The sequence below is a fragment of the Lycorma delicatula genome, chromosome 1, assembly GCF_047948215.1.
Source record: "Lycorma delicatula isolate Av1 chromosome 1, ASM4794821v1, whole genome shotgun sequence".
Lineage (NCBI taxonomy): Eukaryota > Metazoa > Arthropoda > Insecta > Hemiptera > Fulgoridae > Lycorma > Lycorma delicatula.
In genome coordinates this window covers 106,423,847-106,443,521 of record NC_134455.1, presented here as the reverse complement: position 1 = coordinate 106,443,521, position 19,675 = coordinate 106,423,847, and the positions used below count along the sequence as shown (strand labels likewise).

Genomic DNA, 19,675 nt, shown 5'->3' with positions numbered 1-19,675 from the left:
TATATCATAAGTTGTACCTATTTTACAGAGTTACAGCCAAATAAAATTTTAATCAATGAAATATTTGGATCTTACAAGGGGAAGGAACATTGGTTCAAATCCAACTTCATAAGCATTATTAACTTTTTTTTAAATTTAAATATATTGATTTATTAATAATTATTAACCCCTGATTTTAAAAAAAATTAATATAAATAATTTAATAATAACAATACAAAAAAAAATATGAAAAAAATCAGAAGTTATTAGTGAAATAAAATTTTATTTACTTTTCATTTTAATTCAAAAATTTTTACAATATGAGGTTAATAATTTATTAATAAATCAATATATTTAAATTAAAAAAAGTTAAAAAATATATGTGTATGAAGTCTGATTCAAACCAATGTGTGCATGGTTACGGATCTGACACGTTCTCACTTACATCACTTATCTACTTGAGCTACATGAAAAACAAAATTTATATATAAACTAATAATTAAATTATTCCATTTAGTGAACTCCTGCATACTTTATAACTCCTGAGTAAACTTTATTTAACCAGTATAAGTATAAATGAATTGCAGCAAAAAATGTGTATATGTAAGTTTAGGCGTACAAAGGAATTTGTGGTGTCAACATCAAATTTCTTTTTATGTAAAAATATTTTTTAATTAAGGCTGTTTTGTTATTCTCTTTTGAATTAAAAACTATATATATTTGTTTTACGGTATTATGCTGTACCCTACATTTACAACAAATTTTAATGACTGTCATTGATATGCATTGAAACTTACATGTGACGGGTTAATGTTATGACTTAATTGTCAATGACAACTGATCACAGTCCCAGCACATCACAAATCACTTTAATTGTGATGATTAAAGAGATTCTTAAAATTGTTGCTTCAAATTTGATTTTTTTAGATTTTTGTTTATTAAGAAAATTTGCTGTATGAATCCTTTGCTGGTAAATAAGAAAAAATTGTTTTTGCCGGAAAGAAGGATGTAAAGACTATTTAAAATTAAACAGAAATTTCTTAGGAATATTTTAACATATTTTACAACATTTAACTTTTGTCTCTTAATTTTTTTTTTGATAACTCCTGAGTGAGTGAATAAATAGCAAAAATCCAATTTATTTTTTAATATTGGTTACTCCCTGGTAATGTTTGATTTTGAAAAATAACAGTTATTGCTAATAAAATTTAATTCTGCAGGTTTGATTAAATTAGTCATGACATGCTATTGCTCATCATGTGTGATCCCATACAATTACAAAAATCAGACAGAAATTTACTACTGAATTGATTGATGTGGCTTCTTATCTGCATTTTTTATTATTTTTTTTTTTATTACTGTATTTAATTCATTTGGTTTTATTTGTCAGGCTCTCTCGTGTGGATTTCTCACAGAAAAAAGATATCTTTTTATATATTTCAAAAAAAAAAGTAAAAATTATTTTTTATTCCATGTTGTACATTTTTCATGCATTAATTTTGAGTTTTCAATGTGCTTTATTGTACAATGTTTTCCTCAAAGTTAATTTTAGTCCGATTTTACATAATTGGCTATAACTCAATAATATGTAAGATAGTGTTATTAAAAAAAAACCAGACTTTTGTAATAAAAATCTTTGTAATGTATTTACAGCTTTACATAGTCTTATCATCTTTGATCCCTGTTGTTGGCAATATACCGTTCCCAAAATTTCTTCAGTTTTTTAATGTTTCCTGAAATACATCTTTGGGGATTTCAGCAATATTATACCACATTTTCCTCAGTGTCATTTGTGATTCAAAAACACTAACTTTTTAAGATTATTTACAATTTTGAAAACAGGGTAAAGTATGATGGAGAATAGAGTGAAAACTGTTTTGTCAGATAATAGCAGATAAGAAGTGGTGCATGAGCTGGGGTGTTGTAATGATGAACATGCAACTCTGATTTTTCTACAGTTTAGACCAATTTCTGCATACAGCATTCCTCAAATGTCATAAAACTTTCATCTAGTATCCTTATTTATGTCTGACACATGGAATGATTTGATAATGGATTGTACCTTTCTAGTCCAAAAAAAAACCATCATCATATTCATGTTTGACCAAGTTGTTCAATTATTTGATCAGAATGATCCTTTTCCACCCACTGTGATGATTGTGTCTTGGTTTCCGCATCATGCCATGAATCCAAATCTCATCTCCTGTTTTAATATATATAAAAACGTTTTCATCAATATTAGCTTGGTTAAGAAGTTTTTCACTGATATTAGCATGATTCTTTTTCTGTTCATTGTTCAGCAAACAGTACAAATTTTTCAAAATGTGATTCATGTTACATTTTTCTGTTAAAATTGTGTAACATGATCCTATGCTGATCTCCACTTTCTTAGCAATATCTTAGACTCTTTAAGTGTTTGTCTTTATGAACTGTTTGAATTTTTATAATCGTTGTTGATGTGGAAGGTTGTTGAGGTCTGGGATCTTCATTGTTTGATGTTCTGCTCTGTTTAAATTGATTGAACCATTCACATCAGTCTGGTTTTCTCATATAATCTATCCAAATGCGTTGCTGAAGCATTTAAAATATTTCTTTGCAAGTTTTTACAAAGTTTGAAGCAAAATTTAATACAAACATGTTCTTAGAGACATTTAATTTTCTCTTTATTAAGAATCTGATGATAAATTAGTAGTACATGTGTTTACTTCCACTGTTGAAGCTCAAAAACCAACATAGCAGCAAAACCAATAGCAGCATGACATGTCAAACAAATAATGTTTCTGCAAGTTACCACTTGCAAATGCTGTGTGTTGGAACATGCTCTGTACACTGGTTAGTGCATTGTTCTGCCTTTTTTTGAAAATATCTTTTATATTAATAATAGTTTGCGTGAATAATTTACAATAGATGCATACTGCTAACATGAATTAATCAGCAACTTAAGATATTACTATAAAATATTGCAAATGTGCTCTTAATTTCAGTCATGTTCCTTACCCAGTTATAAAGTTGCAAAAAATAAATTTACTCTAACTTCAGCAAATTTCAATAGATGGTAACAGAATCTAGTTAATCAAAATCATGATAAATAATTGTTCAGATTAACCCAACATTTTCTGATTTTTAAACTAAATTACATTAAATTATCATATCGTATGGTGCAATCTCTCTTATTTTAGTTTTTATCATCTGTATAATCATTAAAATAAACTGTATATATATATATTTGTTATCGTGAAAGACCACCGATATCTGGCAAATGTCAATATTCTCCTGTGAGTGTCAACTCATACCAAATACATTGGTAAAAGACCAAAATATTTGGTTATTTGGATCTTTGCTTGTATATGTTGACAAACACAGATAAGCTCTGGTGGGGGGTCAAAACAATAATTAGAAATTTAAAACAAAATCACCCAATCTCCAAGGTAAATAGATGACGATTAATTCTTATAAATAAAAAAAAAGATGTCTAAATTTAAGTCAAACATAACCTACTGTTGCTTCGCTCACCAACCTCATCTAATTAACATTAAATATACAAATTATGCATGTTATTTTCCAATATTTGAGGTAATTAATCAAATTCACCACATTAATCAAAAAATTTAATCAAATTTTCAGTATCTTATAAATTGAAAGGGCCAATCAGGATATGCAGAATATGTTAACTGTATGGATGAACTATGACAATGCAAATAGAGTCATTTAGTTCGCCCTTTGTTTAGTTTTTTATAAAAATATTTTTATTCAACTTTCACCATTAGTGCTTGCTGAATGCTTCGAATTTGATTAATCCTCACCAATATTGAATAGGTTATGTTTGCCTTAAATTTAACTTACTTTTTTTTTAAGGTGGTTTCTCGTAGTCTATTTACTTTGAGATTGGTATTGGGTTCTTTTTTTAATTTCTAGTTATCGTTTTGACCTCCACCAGAACTTATGTATATTTGTTGACATATTTCAGCAAAGTCTGAATGTGTAATAATATAAGCAAATTTTTAGTCCTTCACCGATGTATTAGATATGTGTTTTCATACACCAGAGAATACTGGCATTCTCTAATTTCACTCATTCACAGTAACATATTCATTAAAAATATTTATTTCTAGATTTATAAACATGATATTTTTATAATTTTTCTAGATCTTTATTTTCTTTATTTATAAATATTCATTACAAATATCACATTGCTCACATTTTTATTTTGTGACTTCCTCATACTTTATTGTTTTTTTGGTTTTAAATATTTATTACATCATTATTTGATTTATATGCTATGTTGTGTTTACTTTGGACATTGATTTTGTGATATAGTATTTTTTGTTATTTTACATTTATATGTTGCATATTTTGTTTTTTACATGATATTTCTTTTTTTGTATGATTGCATTACATTTACTCTATTTTTAGTTAACAATTTTTTATTTACAATTTCTCAGTTGTTACACCTATTTTCTTTAGTTTTTTCATTATTCAGGTTTTTCCTGTACTTAGTCTATAAATACAGTCTCCAATTTCTATTTTGTTCCTTTTTTTTGCATTGTTTTGAATCTTCAAGTATTATTATTATATCGCTTGTTTATTTTCAATTTATATGGGTAACTACTCTTATATCATTCATTAATTGTATCTTTATATCAGTTATTTACCTCTTTGTGTAATGATCCAAAATTATTTTTGTATGTCTGCAGTTTGTTAATATCATCTTTTTTCATTTTAGTTTTAATGTGTATGTTTGTAAGTGCTGTCATGTTATGCTCTCTGTGTGTGAAATTTTATAAAATTTAGCACTTAGTATATATGATTTATGACACATCATTTTTATTCCATGGGCAAGAAAACAAAACCTTATTACCATGTAGTTTTTCTACTACAATGATAGAGCCTACATTTATACATATAGAAATGCTTGAAATACTTATACATAATGGTTATAGAAAAAAATTTGAATAATATATATCTGTTTGTTTATTGTGCAAGTTAATGTTAGTTAATGTTTATTGTGTTTAATGTTAGGATTAATAATAATGGAACATTATAATAATTAAATCTTCTAAATCAGTCAGTTTTGTTTCTGATACTGTTCCGCAGGTAGTATTAGTTGATTTACTATTATTAAACACATTCACAGCAAAAATTTTTTTCTACATTTACCTGCTGTGCTGATTTATTTTTAATAAATTGTATTAATGTATAATACCAGCATACACACAGAATGTCTGAAAAGTTCTAAAACCAAATTTCTGTAGTCAATACAAGTAGTCCCATCTCTTCAACAACTGAGGAACTATGTAGTACGATGTCTGACAAGTGTGCATACAAAATTTCATTACGTTTTGTCACTCCAGTCTCTAGTTATATTCGGCCTTGTACGTTGTGTTCATATGACCTTGTGCAAGCTTGTGACATGGAACATCTCAACACCTGTAGGGAAAGACACTTGCCTTGTGACGATTCCAGTTATCCCCTTCCCCTCCTGTTCATAGCCCTGATGTGCTTTAACGGAGGTTGTTTTTTGACCCTCTAACTGACTACATGTCACAGTAATTAGCCAGGCCTCGTTGGAATGCCACCACTGTAAATGCCTTTATAACATTTACATCTATAAGTTTTGACACGACTTTCGCCTTTCCTGTAGGCTTCTTTCAAACATCTTGACTGTCCTACTTCGTTGCCCTCTGAACTAGCTAACCGAGTTTGCAGAAGCATGAGCCCTGCGCCTAGCTCTGCATTATAAGTAAGCTATTAGTGAGTAAATGTCTCATAATATTCAAGGTAAATTCAATAATATAAAACATACCACAAGAATTGTTGTTTGCAACAACAGAATTTATTCCTAGTTCCCTTAGTGAAACTCAGCTTGATAGTTTAAACCCTTAGTTTAGTTATAACTACAGACTCCAGTGTGGTCTACCAGGGAGAGGAGGACAGACCTCCTACTCGCACTCAGCTCCATTGCAAAGTCCCGCATGACATTTACATTATCACATAAAAGTACCATTGTCAAGACAGTGCTACACTTCATGGCTGCATGCAAAACCATGCCTCGCGACATGGAACAGGAAAGTGCAATAAAATTTTGTCTTTGATTTCAAAAATCTTTTGGTGAAACTTATTCCCTGATACAGCAAGCATTCAGTGATGAAGTCGCATCTTGTACTACAACATACATGTGGTGGAAGTGCTTTAAGACGGTAGAGAGTTGTTGGATGACGATGAACGAAGCAGGAGGTTGTCAACAGCTGTTCACGATGAAAACATTGCAAAAGTGCGTGTGCAACTAGTCACTGTCCTAACTGTGTGGAACGAAACAAGAGAACACCTTTTGGCAGTTCATTTTTTCTGTTAGTATTGTACATACCGCGTCACCGATGTTTAGCTCTTCTGCTGTGGCTCAAAGGGTAAAATGTTCAAGCAGGAATGGTGCACTTTCACAACATTTTTGCCATGAACAGTTGTTGACAGCCTCCTGCTTCATTTGTCATCATCCAGCGACTCTATTGTCTTTAAACCACTTTCATCACATGTATTTTGTAGTACAAGATGCGGCTTCATCGCCGAATGCTTGCTGTATCATAGAATAAGTTTCAACAAAATATTTTTGAAATCAAACAAAATTTTATCACACTTCTCTGTTCCATATTGCGAGCTCACACAAGATCACATGAATACAATGTACTTGGCCGAATATAACTTAAGATTGAAGTGATGAAACGTGATGAAATTTTGTACACTCACTCATCAGACATCGTACTACATAGTTCCTTGGTTGTACAAGAGATGGCGCTACTTGTATCGACAACAGAAATTTAGTTTAGAAACTTTTCAGACTGTGTATAGCTAGTTTTTTTAAGTTTGTTGTTAGTTTTGTAACCTTCAAAAGATGCGATGACACCATGTGTTTGTCATTAGCAAGCTGCATTTAAATTACTCCTGCAGTTGCAATCTACCCGTTACATTGCTTCTTGGCATATATTTTTCCTTTTGTTCATGAATATTATTCAATGGTTTTTAAAATCTTTGGTTTATTCTGTCACAGCATTGTTAGGCAGCCTTCTTAGGTTATAATTTATTGAAATTATTCCAAAAATAATCTATATTTATTTATTTATTAAATAAATAAAATAAAAATATTTTGTCAGAGCAATGTTAAGCAGTGTTCTTAGGTTATAATTTATTGATATTATTCCAAAAATAACGTTATGTATTTATCAATTAAACATTTTTTTTTGTTAGTGATAGTTTTCTGATTTGCAATAAAAATTACAAAAATATTAGAAGATAAATGGTAATTAATTTTCATCTTTTGCAGCATATATAGGTCTATTTCAGTTAAGAAAAGATAGCTTTTATTTGAACATGTAATTATGATTATAAAGATTACAGTTGATGAAAATTAAAACAATTGAAAAAATTATACTAATAAAGTTTATTACAAGTAGCCTGTGTTTTATTATAAAAATGGCATATTAATTTACTGTATTCTAATGATTAATTTTCAAGTTGTCAAAAAAATACAGCCTTTACCAAAAAATGTTTTAAGTCTATTATTTTAAAATATCTAAATTTTAAGAAATAGTTGTTAAAAGTATAGTTGAAAGAAGTAGTTGTTAATCTAATATACGCATCATTTCTTCATCAGATTCAATTTTGTGTAGTAAAATTTGTGTGCTTGTGGTTTAGCGGTTAACTCGTCATCGCAAATCAGCTGATTTTGAAGTCAAGAGTTCTAAGGTTCAAATCCTAGTAAAGGCAGTTACTTTTATTTGGAATTGAATGCTAGATTGTGGACACTGGTGTTCTTTGGTGAAATTAACCACACATCTCAGGAATGGTTGACCCTACAAGACTTCTTCATTTACATTCATATGTATCATCCTCTGAATAAATACCTTACGGTGGTTCTGGAGGCTAAACAAAAAAGAGAGAGAGTTTTCTTTTGCACAAGCTGCTGTTTCCTGAAGTAGATGACTGCAATTCAATTCTGAAACAAAAATCAAAAAAACTAAAGTAAAAATTTGTAATATTAATATTACAAAATTATAAGCATTATTAGCGTTTTAATAATATCACATTCCATTTTTTAACTAAAATTCAATTTAATATTTTAATTCTAAAAGTTCTCAAACATAAAGAAAAGACCAAACCAATTAGAATATATGCATATTCAATTTGAAATGAAAATTTAAATAGAATAAATAAAAAAAATGAAGGCATATTGCATTATACTTTGCAAAATTTTCTTCAAAATAAAATTAAAATTTGGAGTTATGAATTAGAGCATAAAAAAATTCATGTAAAAAACAAATTTCATAAAACAATAAAAAGATTGTGATTGTGTAATTTTATAAATAAACAAGGTTTTTTTTATACTTGCTGTGGTACAATTCCAATACTAAAAGTTACCAAGTTAATACATTTTATTAAATAAATCAATGAAAAAATCAGAAGAATTTTTAAAAAATTATACTTACCAGATTTTCTGTAAAACAATCTCTAAGAAGTTGTAAAAAAACTATTATGTTGAACATAACTGTACAAATATAAAACAAAAGAAAAGTAAAAACAAACTACAAACCAAACTGAAGAATTGTTTCTCTGTGCTAATACAGAATAATGAAACCCTTATCAGATTCTGAGAAAGGGTAGGAGAGGATAAAAAATTACATTACCTTTGACACATAAATGGTGTCACTTGGACGGAACAATCCCCATCTATGACACCACTGTGTCATAATCAGCAGTGAATGTGTTAACTGTTTTTTTAATTTTTCTAAGCAAATTTTAGAGATTTCTTGTATAGATTGGAACAGTTGAAAAAAGTAAAATTAAATGAAGTTATTGAAATAATACAAAGTTTCGTATTTCTAATAATAGTAATCAGTAATTTTATTACTACATAATAATTATGGTTATATGGTAACCATAATTTGGTTCTTTTAAATAAATATAATTTTTACTATATTGTAATAATTTTTTTTATTTAGAAGTCTAAGAAGTTTATTATTTAGAAGAATTAGTATATTTTTATTTTATGTAATCGGGTTTAAAAAAATCATATCTATGTCACTGCCACGGTTATATGTAAGAAATTGGCCTCTGTTGTCTGAAACATTTAAGACAAAACCTATCAAAAGAGTGGGCATCTATAATTGATTTGTAAATGTGATATTTGTGATTTTGGATAGATATGACGAACTAAAGGAAGATTAAAACTAGAATAAAACATTTGGGTCAGTATCAATACAGAAGACCAAAATAAAACAAACACAAATTTTAAAAAATGTACACAACAGGAATTAGATAGTTGAGATACTTACTTATTTTATGGTTAGTGATAAGGAAACTTTAGTGTTGAGTAACGATGTCATCAATATCTAACATCCTTTTAAAATGTATAAATCTTTTTATGAAAGTTTTTAATTGTAAGAACTTTAAGTGATTGATTATAGCCATGTATAAATATTGTTCATGAGAGATATTTTTATTGTTTTAGGTTTCTTGTTTTGCCTAAGAAATTGTTATTTATAAATTTTTAATTTTTGTTGTCTTTTATGAAGATGTGTGCGTTAGGTCGTGCCAGGCAATCAGAAACTGAGATTTCAATGCTTTACATGGTGTAAGCTAAAATTATGATTTCAGTTAGGGTTACTGAAAACAGTAACAGTGTTTGTATATTTTTCTTATTTAACAAACTTCTTTAGCAATGTTGGTTTTTATGTTACAAAAGCATTATTTATTTGATAATTAAGATACATTTTATTTTTCATTTATTTACTGATTTTCTACTCGATTTTCTCTGATGTTGTACACGCTTTCCTCAGTGGCTAATGAAGATGATTGTGTAACATTCAAAATGAACATTTAGTTTTATATTTGAGAAATATTTTAGTTGAATGTTCTTGATCAGTTTTTTGTTTCTAATTTATTTCAATAATGACTTAGCATAGTTCTTTGTAAGTTGTCAGTATAAAATTCTGTGCGACTGCTGTCAGTTTGTTAATGAACTGGATGCAGTCATCATAGAAATTATCTGACCACATTTCAGTTTTACCTAAATGTGTGAAACAGATATACATCAGTTCATGTAGAATTTGACAGTGCCAAAATGTTGAAATGACATTTTTACCAATTCTAAGTAAGTATATAAATAAAAAGATAAGTAAAAAGGGTAAAATTGAAATATTCGTGCTCAACTTGAATGACAATCATTGTGATGCATAAATATTTGGCACAAAAATTTTTTAAATTTTTTTTTACAAAATAATGAAAGTAAAATTTAAAAAAAATAATAATTTTTATTAAAAAAAAATATTGGCGAGAAAACTACATTGAAAAAAAAAAAAATAATTTTTCTAAAAAATTACAATAAGTTAAGATTTAAATAAATTAATTGCAATGAACTATTTGGATTTTAAAAGTATTCCAAAAAAACATTATGTAAATTAAAAATAAGATTTTAATATTAAAGTTATTTTTTTTAATCAAAGAGCATCAGGAATTCTAAGTTCTGGTTGGGCAACACTGCTCAAACTTTAAATATCAAAAAGTGGCCTTCCCCAAGAAACGTTGTACAAGAGAATGGTTTGAATCTCGTAATATTTTAATTTCTGCTATTATGAGGAGCTAGAGGATATGTCAATAGTACGGGATGATTCCCAAGCCTCTTGCACACAAATATATATTTTAGTTTTTTATTCTCAAGGTTGAACACATTTTTTTAAATGGTTAGAATATTGCATTATTTCAAGTTCTGTTAATAGAGAGACTCTGCAGGTAAGAGCCCAGTATTGGGGAGAAGACTAAAACATCAAAGGCACCAAACATTAATGGCGCCTTGGTGGTTTTAACCTCTCGTTTTATTAAATAGTATTATATTTTTTTCATAAGTTATGATGATTTTCAAAAGAAATTTGAATGTTTAATAAATCAGGGAGATTACAGATGTTTAAAATCTTTTCAACTCCAGTGATGCTTAGATTCTGGACCTTGAGAAACAAATTTCAGTCTTACAGTCAGATTTACTTTTTTAGTTGTATGTTGTTAATATGATTATGGTGAAGGGGTACTAAGGGAACTAAGTTAGCTAGTACTCCAAAAGTATCCTTAGTACTTTTATTAAGGGTACTTTTTTTTCTTTATTTTTTTTTTTAGCATTCATAATAAAATTAATATTATTAGTAGGCAGGTAATGTAGTATTGCTGTTTGGCTTTGGATAATGTCTATTTTTTTATTAATTTAAATACAGGTTATACTAATTGCACTTAATAAAAAATATGTATATTATGATTTTAAAAACTTATTAATGTGATATGGTGTACTTTGTTGATATTATTGGTAATAACTTAACAGGAAATCAAAACAAGTTAAAAACTTTTTAGTTAAAAGAAAATTACCCAATATTAATTATAAGTTTCAAATTGTTATTAAGAATAGATGTACTTTGATTTACACCAATATGGAGGTAGTTTTTGCTTCCAGGAATATAGTTAATTTATTGTTTATTTTAGAGGGTTTTATAGTTGACTCACATCAGTTGAAATAACTTATGTAGTAGTTAATTGTTCCATATTATTTTAAATGCTTGACAAACATTTCAGGGATGTAGTTTGTATAGTCTGGTAATTTGAAATATGACATTGTGGCCAAATATTATGCAATTAAAAAGCTCAGACAGCTACTGATTTTCTTAGTGTAGTTTAAACTAACATATTTGTATTTGTACACTGGCAGACCATTTGATTCTGTTATCTGTGGTTCAGTTGGGGTTTAAAGTTGCAGAGAAAAATTGTATGATTAGTTTAATATTCATTTTTGTATACTATATTATAATAATAATTTTTTTTTTACATTTAAATGTGTAATCTTTGAAATTATCTTACTGTAACGATGTGCACTTGGATAATTCAAATTATATTCATGTGCTTTTTAATTAAATTTTTAAGGTTACAATCCAAACTCGGCAATTATGACACCATATCAGCCAACCCCAGGTAAAATTAATGAGCTTTATTAAAGTTAGTATTATCTTTTCTGCTGCATCTGTATCTGGCGAGTGCATGTCCTTTTTTATATATATTTTTTTTCTTTTACCTTTTGTTATGTTAAGAGAAATCTTAAAATTATTATTTTAATTTTGGAATCAATAATATTATTATTTTGGCCAAAATTCACTGAAAATTCTGTTCAATTATTTGCTTTATTTGTGCTGTTTGTGAGATTGTACATATTTATATAAACTGCATTAACTCTGTGGAATATTTTTTTTTTTTTACACAGACACATATACCTTTAAAAACAATTTGACATCATTTTATTTAGTGTTATATTAGTCAAAATAACTGTGCTGATGTAATTTCGTAAATAATATTTCAGATACATAAAAAATATTAGCCATTTTACTTTGCTATGCAATATTTTTAGCTGTGAAAGAAATGAATTTTAATAATTGGAAACATGAAAAATTAGAACAATTGAAGTAGAGAACACATTGGCATTGGATGCGTGACAAATTTTGTTAGGTGACAAGTATGTTCTTCCAATTTTGGAAGTTTTTAGTTGTCAGTTCCTGTCTCCAGACCAAAATGACTTTACATTACCATGAAACATTCCCATTGCCATAGATAGGAAAAATTTATTGACTTCTTGCACTTGTTTGAAATGGTTGTAGCAAAAAAAGAAAGGTTTTCACTGGAGCATCAAAAATGTTTTTTAATTCAAACTGTTAAAATTACAATTAAACTGTAATTTACTTCTTGAAATGAATCAAGGAGACATATCTGATGTAAAATACAAAAGAATTGGAAAACAGGGAAACTTGCATATCAAATTAATTAAAAACATTTAAAAAGTGAATGTTTCGTTTCATTAACTACTGAGGGACTTTAATTCTGATTGAATTGATTTCTGTTGACTGTCAAAAATGACAATGTAAAAAATTTTATAATTTGATTTCAAATCTATCAAACCACGCGTACATGAATGAATACATCACATTAAATTATTTTTATCCAATTCACATTATTTACCTGTGAATATAATAGCATTTCTGGTTAACCCTTCATACTACCATACTAAAGACATTATCAATCAATTCAAATTTGTGCAGATTAGAAAAAAATATGAGGGTGAATCAAATTTAAATGGTAATTTTGCTATTCTACCCAGTAAGCAGTTCTGAACTGGATGGCAGAGCAGAGGGGATTAATATTCAGTATGTTAGAGAAGTGGAACCAGCTTGGTTAGCTCCTCCATTCTGTTCTGTCATCACTACAGCCATGAGTGAGCAAGAGGTTTCGTCATCTGTTGCACAATGTATAATCATAAAGTTTTTAATTAATGAAGGCATTAAACCTGCAGAATTTTAACTTGTTTAAAGGTACAATTTGAATATAGTTCTAAGGTATTATCCCAGAACTGAGTCAGACAGTTTAAGGGCGGGCGGGAAGTGTAGAAAATTTAAACCATGATCGATTCTCAAGGTCAAGTCTCACAGCTGACAACATCCTTGCTGTTCGAAATGATTATTACAGGTGATCGCCAGTTCACTGTTGAAGAAATGGCATCAGATATGGGTATCAGCTATGGGAGTGCTCAATTCATTATCACTGATCATCGTGGCTTTAGAAAAATTAGTGTTCCAAGGTGACCAAAAATCAAAAACAGATCAGGTTGAAGATCTGTGAGAGACTTCTGAATCAATTTCTGCAAGAAGGGGACAATTTTTTGACACGCATTGTCACATGTGATGAGACATGGGTCCATTACTACACTCCCAAGTCAAAAATGGCAAGTAAGGAGTGGTGAATGAAGGAAGAGGCCTGCCCAGTGAAGGCCAAAACTCATCTGGCAGCTGGCGTGCAATGACTTTTTTTGACTCAAGGGGAGTTTTACATATTGATTTTCTCCATAATTAACGAACAGTGAATGCCGTTTACTATTGCCAGCTGCTACAGTCAAGCCGCCTACCAAAACAACAGATGGGGTATGCCCATCAGAGATATCCTTCGCTATGACAATGCCAGACCGCACGTCGTAATTTTGACGGGGGATAAATTGGAGTGGGAAACCCTCGACCACTCACCCTACAGTCCAGATTTGTCCCCCTGTGACAATTTTTGTTTGTGGCTTTGAAAGAATCGTTTGGAGGGGAACGATTCAAAAACAATGAAGATGTTGAGGAGTGCTTGCACAATTGGTTGATGACTCATCCTCAAACCTTTTATGAACAAGGAATATTCAAGCTTCCAAATTGTTGGCAAAAGTGTGTAGATCATGCAGGAAAACTGTATAGAGAAATGAGGAACGTATGAATTGAGTATATTATTAATCAATAAATTTATTTAAAAAAATTACCATTTATATTTGATTCTTCCTCAAATTTGTAAATTATGTAGATAATCTCAATTTATTAAAAATAGTTATTTGTTTCACCTAGTAGGTAAAACAAAACAAAAATTACTGCTTTCCTTAAAAACCATTAGGGTTACTTTTTAATCTGTAATGCAGTGAATTCAGTTGCCATTCATTTTTCTCATAGATTTTTCAATTTAATTTTTTCCATATTCCCAGGAAAATGCAAAGGATTTTATATCCAGATTGAAATTGCATTTATTTTGAAAATAACTAATACAACTGCTTGTAAAGATTTACTACATTCTAGATTAAAAAAATAAAAATAGTTTTGTCTTGTTTTTTGAAGTTTTTGGTCTGTAATAAATGTATGTTTTACCTAAATCTGAAAAAAGCACCCAATTGATTTTCATGAAGCAAATTCTAGTTTGTAGATTATAATTCTAATAATTGTCCATCTCCCAAGTTATATTTATTAAATACCAGTTTATGTTTTTTTGTTTCTCATAAATAATTCTTAATAAGTGTTACCTAACTCAAATATGTGTTACATCGATTGACGGAAACCCAATACGAGAACTATCATCTATACACATGTTAAATTTAATGAACTTTTAAAAAATATCAAATAATTATTGAATATCGGTAGTTTTTTTTTTTTTTGGCCGCAAATATACTTATTTTTGTGAAAACCAAAATATACTTATTTTAATGAAAACCAAAATTTAATCATCTGTATTATATTCAAGTAGGCTGTTAACATATTAATTCACCTAAAAAATTTTATTTCTGTAATTATTTGTAATTCATTTTTGATATTTTAATTTTAAATGAGCATAGTATATTTAGCTCACTGGAGAAGACACTAAGAATCCATTTGTCACTTCTCGTCTATTGTTTCCTTATTTGATATGGGTTGTTTTTTAAACTTGGAATTATTATCCATTTTCAGAAGAGACTGAAGTGAAATTTGATAGATTTTATAATACACAGATCATTTGAAGTAATTAATTTATTCTACTTTACTGGTTGTGTAGATGCATTTGTTGGTAATTTTAACTTACGTTAATTTTAACTTACTGACCTTTATAATTGACTCCTTGAAAAAACAAAATTAACAATTTAAATTCCAATCATATTACCTGCTATTTTTTTCTGAAAAAGGTTTAATTTTTTTTAAGGGGTTATTTTGATTACTATTCATTGATGTAAAAGAAATGAAATCTTAATTTTCTCAGTTTGGATTAGTACATTTATTACTCCTGTGTGAAGTTTTCTTCAGCATGTACTTAGTTGACACTTTTGTCAAACATTTATATTACTGACAAGCATTTTTCAGTATGACTCTCTGTGTTCTATATAAAACTTAATTTTACAATTAACTTGCGTGCATATGACCATTGCACAAAAAACCACCAATATTGAATAAGCTGACAAAACTCCAATCCAACTTGTAAAAGTAACTCATGAACAATTGAGGATCTGCTTATACAGTTTGTTGTTATTGATTGAAATATATGTTTCAAATTCTGGAGTAAACATTTGCTCAGTTTTATTAATATTATTTGACTTTTTCAGTCATGAACACTAGTTCCAACAGCATGCAGCTTACCCATCTCAAGGACATTAGTCATTGTTTATTTCAGTGGTCTGTAAATACTGATTTGTTATTTTAACAATTTAGTCAGCCATTTGTATTTTGACCTTACTTTTTTGTCTTTGTATTTGTAAAATATTTACTGTGAATTTTTATATGGAACATCAGGAATGCAATGTGGAACAGTCAAAATAATTCAGTGTTTATGTATTTTCTGTTTATTGGGAATGTCGTAGATTTGCTTTTTGTTTATAATATTTCACATACTTTATTTGTTTACGTTTTTCACATACTTTATTTGTTTACGTAGTACATAGTTTTTTTGCATCAAGTTATATGTGATTTTTTGCTTTTATACTTTAATGTTCTTTTAATATTTTTTTCTTATTTGAATAGTACTTGTTCTTTGTTAGGATGAGTTATAATTAGTCCTTGTATATTTTATCCTGTAAAGTATTATTTTAAAAATAATGAGTTATTGTGTTATCTTTCTGTTTTTTATTATCTGAATTTATTTTTAAGCTTGCTTGATGTTTCATTGAATTGTCAATGAGATTATTTCTATGAAAATTCTTATAAGTATGAACATTACAATTATATAGTTAATTTTTTTTTACATGTTTTATCATTTGTTTGATAATGAGGTGAAGTGTTTACAATTGATTGTTTAATTAAATATTAACTAGGGACTTATGAGTCAAAAACCTCTGAGCAAAGAGTATTAGATGTAGAAAGAGTTTTAGTAAAATAAAACTTTTCTAGTGGGTGTCTGGTGCTGTAGGAAATGTATAAATGTCAAAGTAAATCATAAATTGTTGCATAACGAACTCATTAGAAAGCAGGAAACAGTATTTTTTGTAGCTGCCGATACCCAAGTTTTTATATCTCATAAAATTTTAGATTAAAGTACTTAATTATGTGACTTGAAAGCAGGTTATGATTTCTAGAACATTTTTTTTATACTTAAAATGTAAAAGAAAAGATTTATTGAATAAATACCAATTTATAATTAAACAGATATTTAAAAAATATTGTACATTTCCTTTACCTCAAATACAGCAATGAGTCGAGCCAAATTGGAGATTAGCCTTATTTTTATTTGTGGGTACCTTCTCTCATGTAGAGTGGAATTTTCTCGGACTTAAAATATGACTGTATGAGGAATTTTATAAAAAATGTAAATGTCCAAGTACTTACATAAATCAGCACTCTGAAATGAAAAAGTCTAATTGAGTTCTGTTCATTTATAGGTGAGAAACTGTAAATTAGTTTTTTGTGTGTGGTTCTATAAACTTGTAATTTTAATATGCGTTATTACATTTAGGTTTGCTTTTCTCTAAGTTAGACAGTTGTCTTATATTAATATGGATAAGATTGGAAAGTTTGTTAATGGAAAAAAAAAATTGTATAATGACTAAATAAATAGGTGACTAATTATGATGAAGTAAATGTATTTTTCTATATCTTAACATTTATTTGGATTGTTTTTGGTACTAGAACAAAGGGAATACTCATCAGTTTTTTTACAGGCTTTTAATTGACCATTTTCAATGATTTTTTTCCCTGGTGATACCTTTGGAAGATCTTTAGGTAACAAGTTCTTTTTTGTCACCACTGTTTAATATTGAATTGTTACACCAAAATGATGTTTTGATATTCAAACAGTTTTCTCATGAAAATTGATAAAAATTATATGTTCTTGCATTCCAGAGAACCTTAGTTTGCACTTAGTGTTGTCTAATGTTCTTTTGTGTTAGTTTTTTCTTTTTAAATAAAAGTTGCAGATTTCTTGTTTGTGGCATTTTTCATGAAATGGTTTTTGTGGGCCAATCCTTATTTTATATTAAAATAAAATAGTTTTTTAATTTAGAAAAATTCTGTAAAAGAAAAGAAAAATAACCATATTTTATTTTTTTGTGTTTTGAAGCCAACCCAAATTAACAGAATAAGTTGATATTTTTTATTTATTTGACTTCTAGAAGTAATAATTTAAAGAAATTAAAAAAAAAAAAAATTATTTCCTATTTTTAGTGCAATTTTATAATTTTAGTTTTATTATGTACAAAGATGTAACAAATAAATTTTTTGTAGGTTTTCACTGGCATTAGAATAATATATATTATGGGATAAAATTTTGTTGTAAACCAGCTATAATTTAGTGAACTTTCATTTATTATATATAAAACTTATTTTCTTTACTTTGTGTATTTTTATTGGTTATTCACACAAATTCAGTTAAATTTGTTTTGGGGAGGGTTTTGGTAAGGCTCTGTCTTTTAACTTTTACTTTATTTTGCTATTGAAAACATATGCTCAATTTGGGATCCATTTTTTTGTGATGAAGATGGTAGAGGTGATAATAAAATGAAAAAGTTTAAAAATAAAATGCGTACAAAGAAAATAAAACATAAAACACTGACCATTTGAGTTCTAAACAGCAGACAATTAAAGAAAAATAATGAAAACAAAAATATAAAACATTATTTAACATAAAGCTCAATACTTATAATTATTATAACAAGAAATTACCACATGCTATACAAATTTTATATATTTGTAGAATTTAAGAGCACATGAGAAGCTACTTCTTTTGTTTTTTTTTTTTAAAGTCTATGAAACTGCAGTGTTACCAATTTTCAGAAAAATGCAAATTGATCATGTATTTTTATAGATTGCTCCTAACAATAATGAAAAGTGAAAAGAATTTTTTTCTATTCTACAGTTTTAAGTAAATTCTTCAGGAAACATAATTTGCAAAAAAATCTTATATCTAGGAATGACTATAGAGATAGAGAATAAAATAAAATGAAACATACAAGCTTAGTTGATGCTCTGTTTTGAAAAGGGGTTTTCTATGAATATATTTTTACTCTGCTGTACGTATATGTTATATTTTGTTTTCCCACCCAGTTATTTATTTATTATTCTTTAAATGAGCTTAATCAGGTTCAAGTTTTGAGTGATAAGGATGCGGTCTAAGAACAGAATGATCATATTCTTATAAAATACTATCTATAACCAGATTTGATGCTAGTATCATCTAAAATAGTTCTCTGGCTTAAACTTTGATTTTTAAAGGAAATATTTTTGTTTTTTAGCCATTGCTACATTTCATTTTTACAGCTTGTCATAGAGTTATTTTACATTTTAACAGTGAGATGACATGTTGTGTCATAAAACCAAATATACTATTTGGTTTTAAGAATTTTTAAGATCTATTATTCAGAGTTGTGTTGATTCAATTGGTCTTCTGTTTTTTTTGCAAAACACCTAATTTTTTGCAATTTTTAAACCCCTAGGTGTTTTTCCACCTACATGAATTACGCTAACTTATTTCATATTTTGAAGTTGTTGGATGAACTCTCTTTGCTTCCATCCTCGCAAGAATTTTTGGTTGATTGTGAAGTTAAAATGTAGCTTTCATCCATTTAAATTAGGGTCTCTTCTCAAAGTTTTTAATTGCTTTCAGGTAAAAAATTATTTTCATGGCTGTATCTATTGTCTTAAACAACAATTTTTTATTATTGGTTGTTATAATCCACTTTAATCCTAAATCATTTAATATAGTCGTTAAACTTTTTTTTAACCATTACAAAAATCATATTTAAACTTACTTTTTGCATCTTCCTTAAAGTTGGTACTGTTTTCTCAGTGTAGTAAAAATTTTACATGATTCTACTAACTAGTAATTAAAACTATCATATTCTAATAGTTTTCTCTCTTAGGATTTTAATCTAGAGTAT

General features: G+C 28.1%; 1 protein-coding gene across 3 annotated transcripts in view; it reads left to right on the top strand.

Moving 5' to 3' along the window:
• The window catches only part of scramb1 (phospholipid scramblase 1), a 128,432-nt gene that overhangs the window by 44,401 nt on the left and 64,356 nt on the right, over positions 1-19,675 (top strand). For 2 of the 3 annotated variants that reach the window (XM_075358814.1, XM_075358804.1), the window contains one exon: positions 11,929-11,976. The exons of the other annotated variant lie outside the window; for it this stretch is intronic. In XM_075358814.1, the coding sequence (XP_075214929.1) occupies positions 11,929-11,976 (48 nt within the window). The remainder of the gene's footprint in view (positions 1-11,928; positions 11,977-19,675) is intronic. 3 annotated transcript variants of the gene reach the window in all.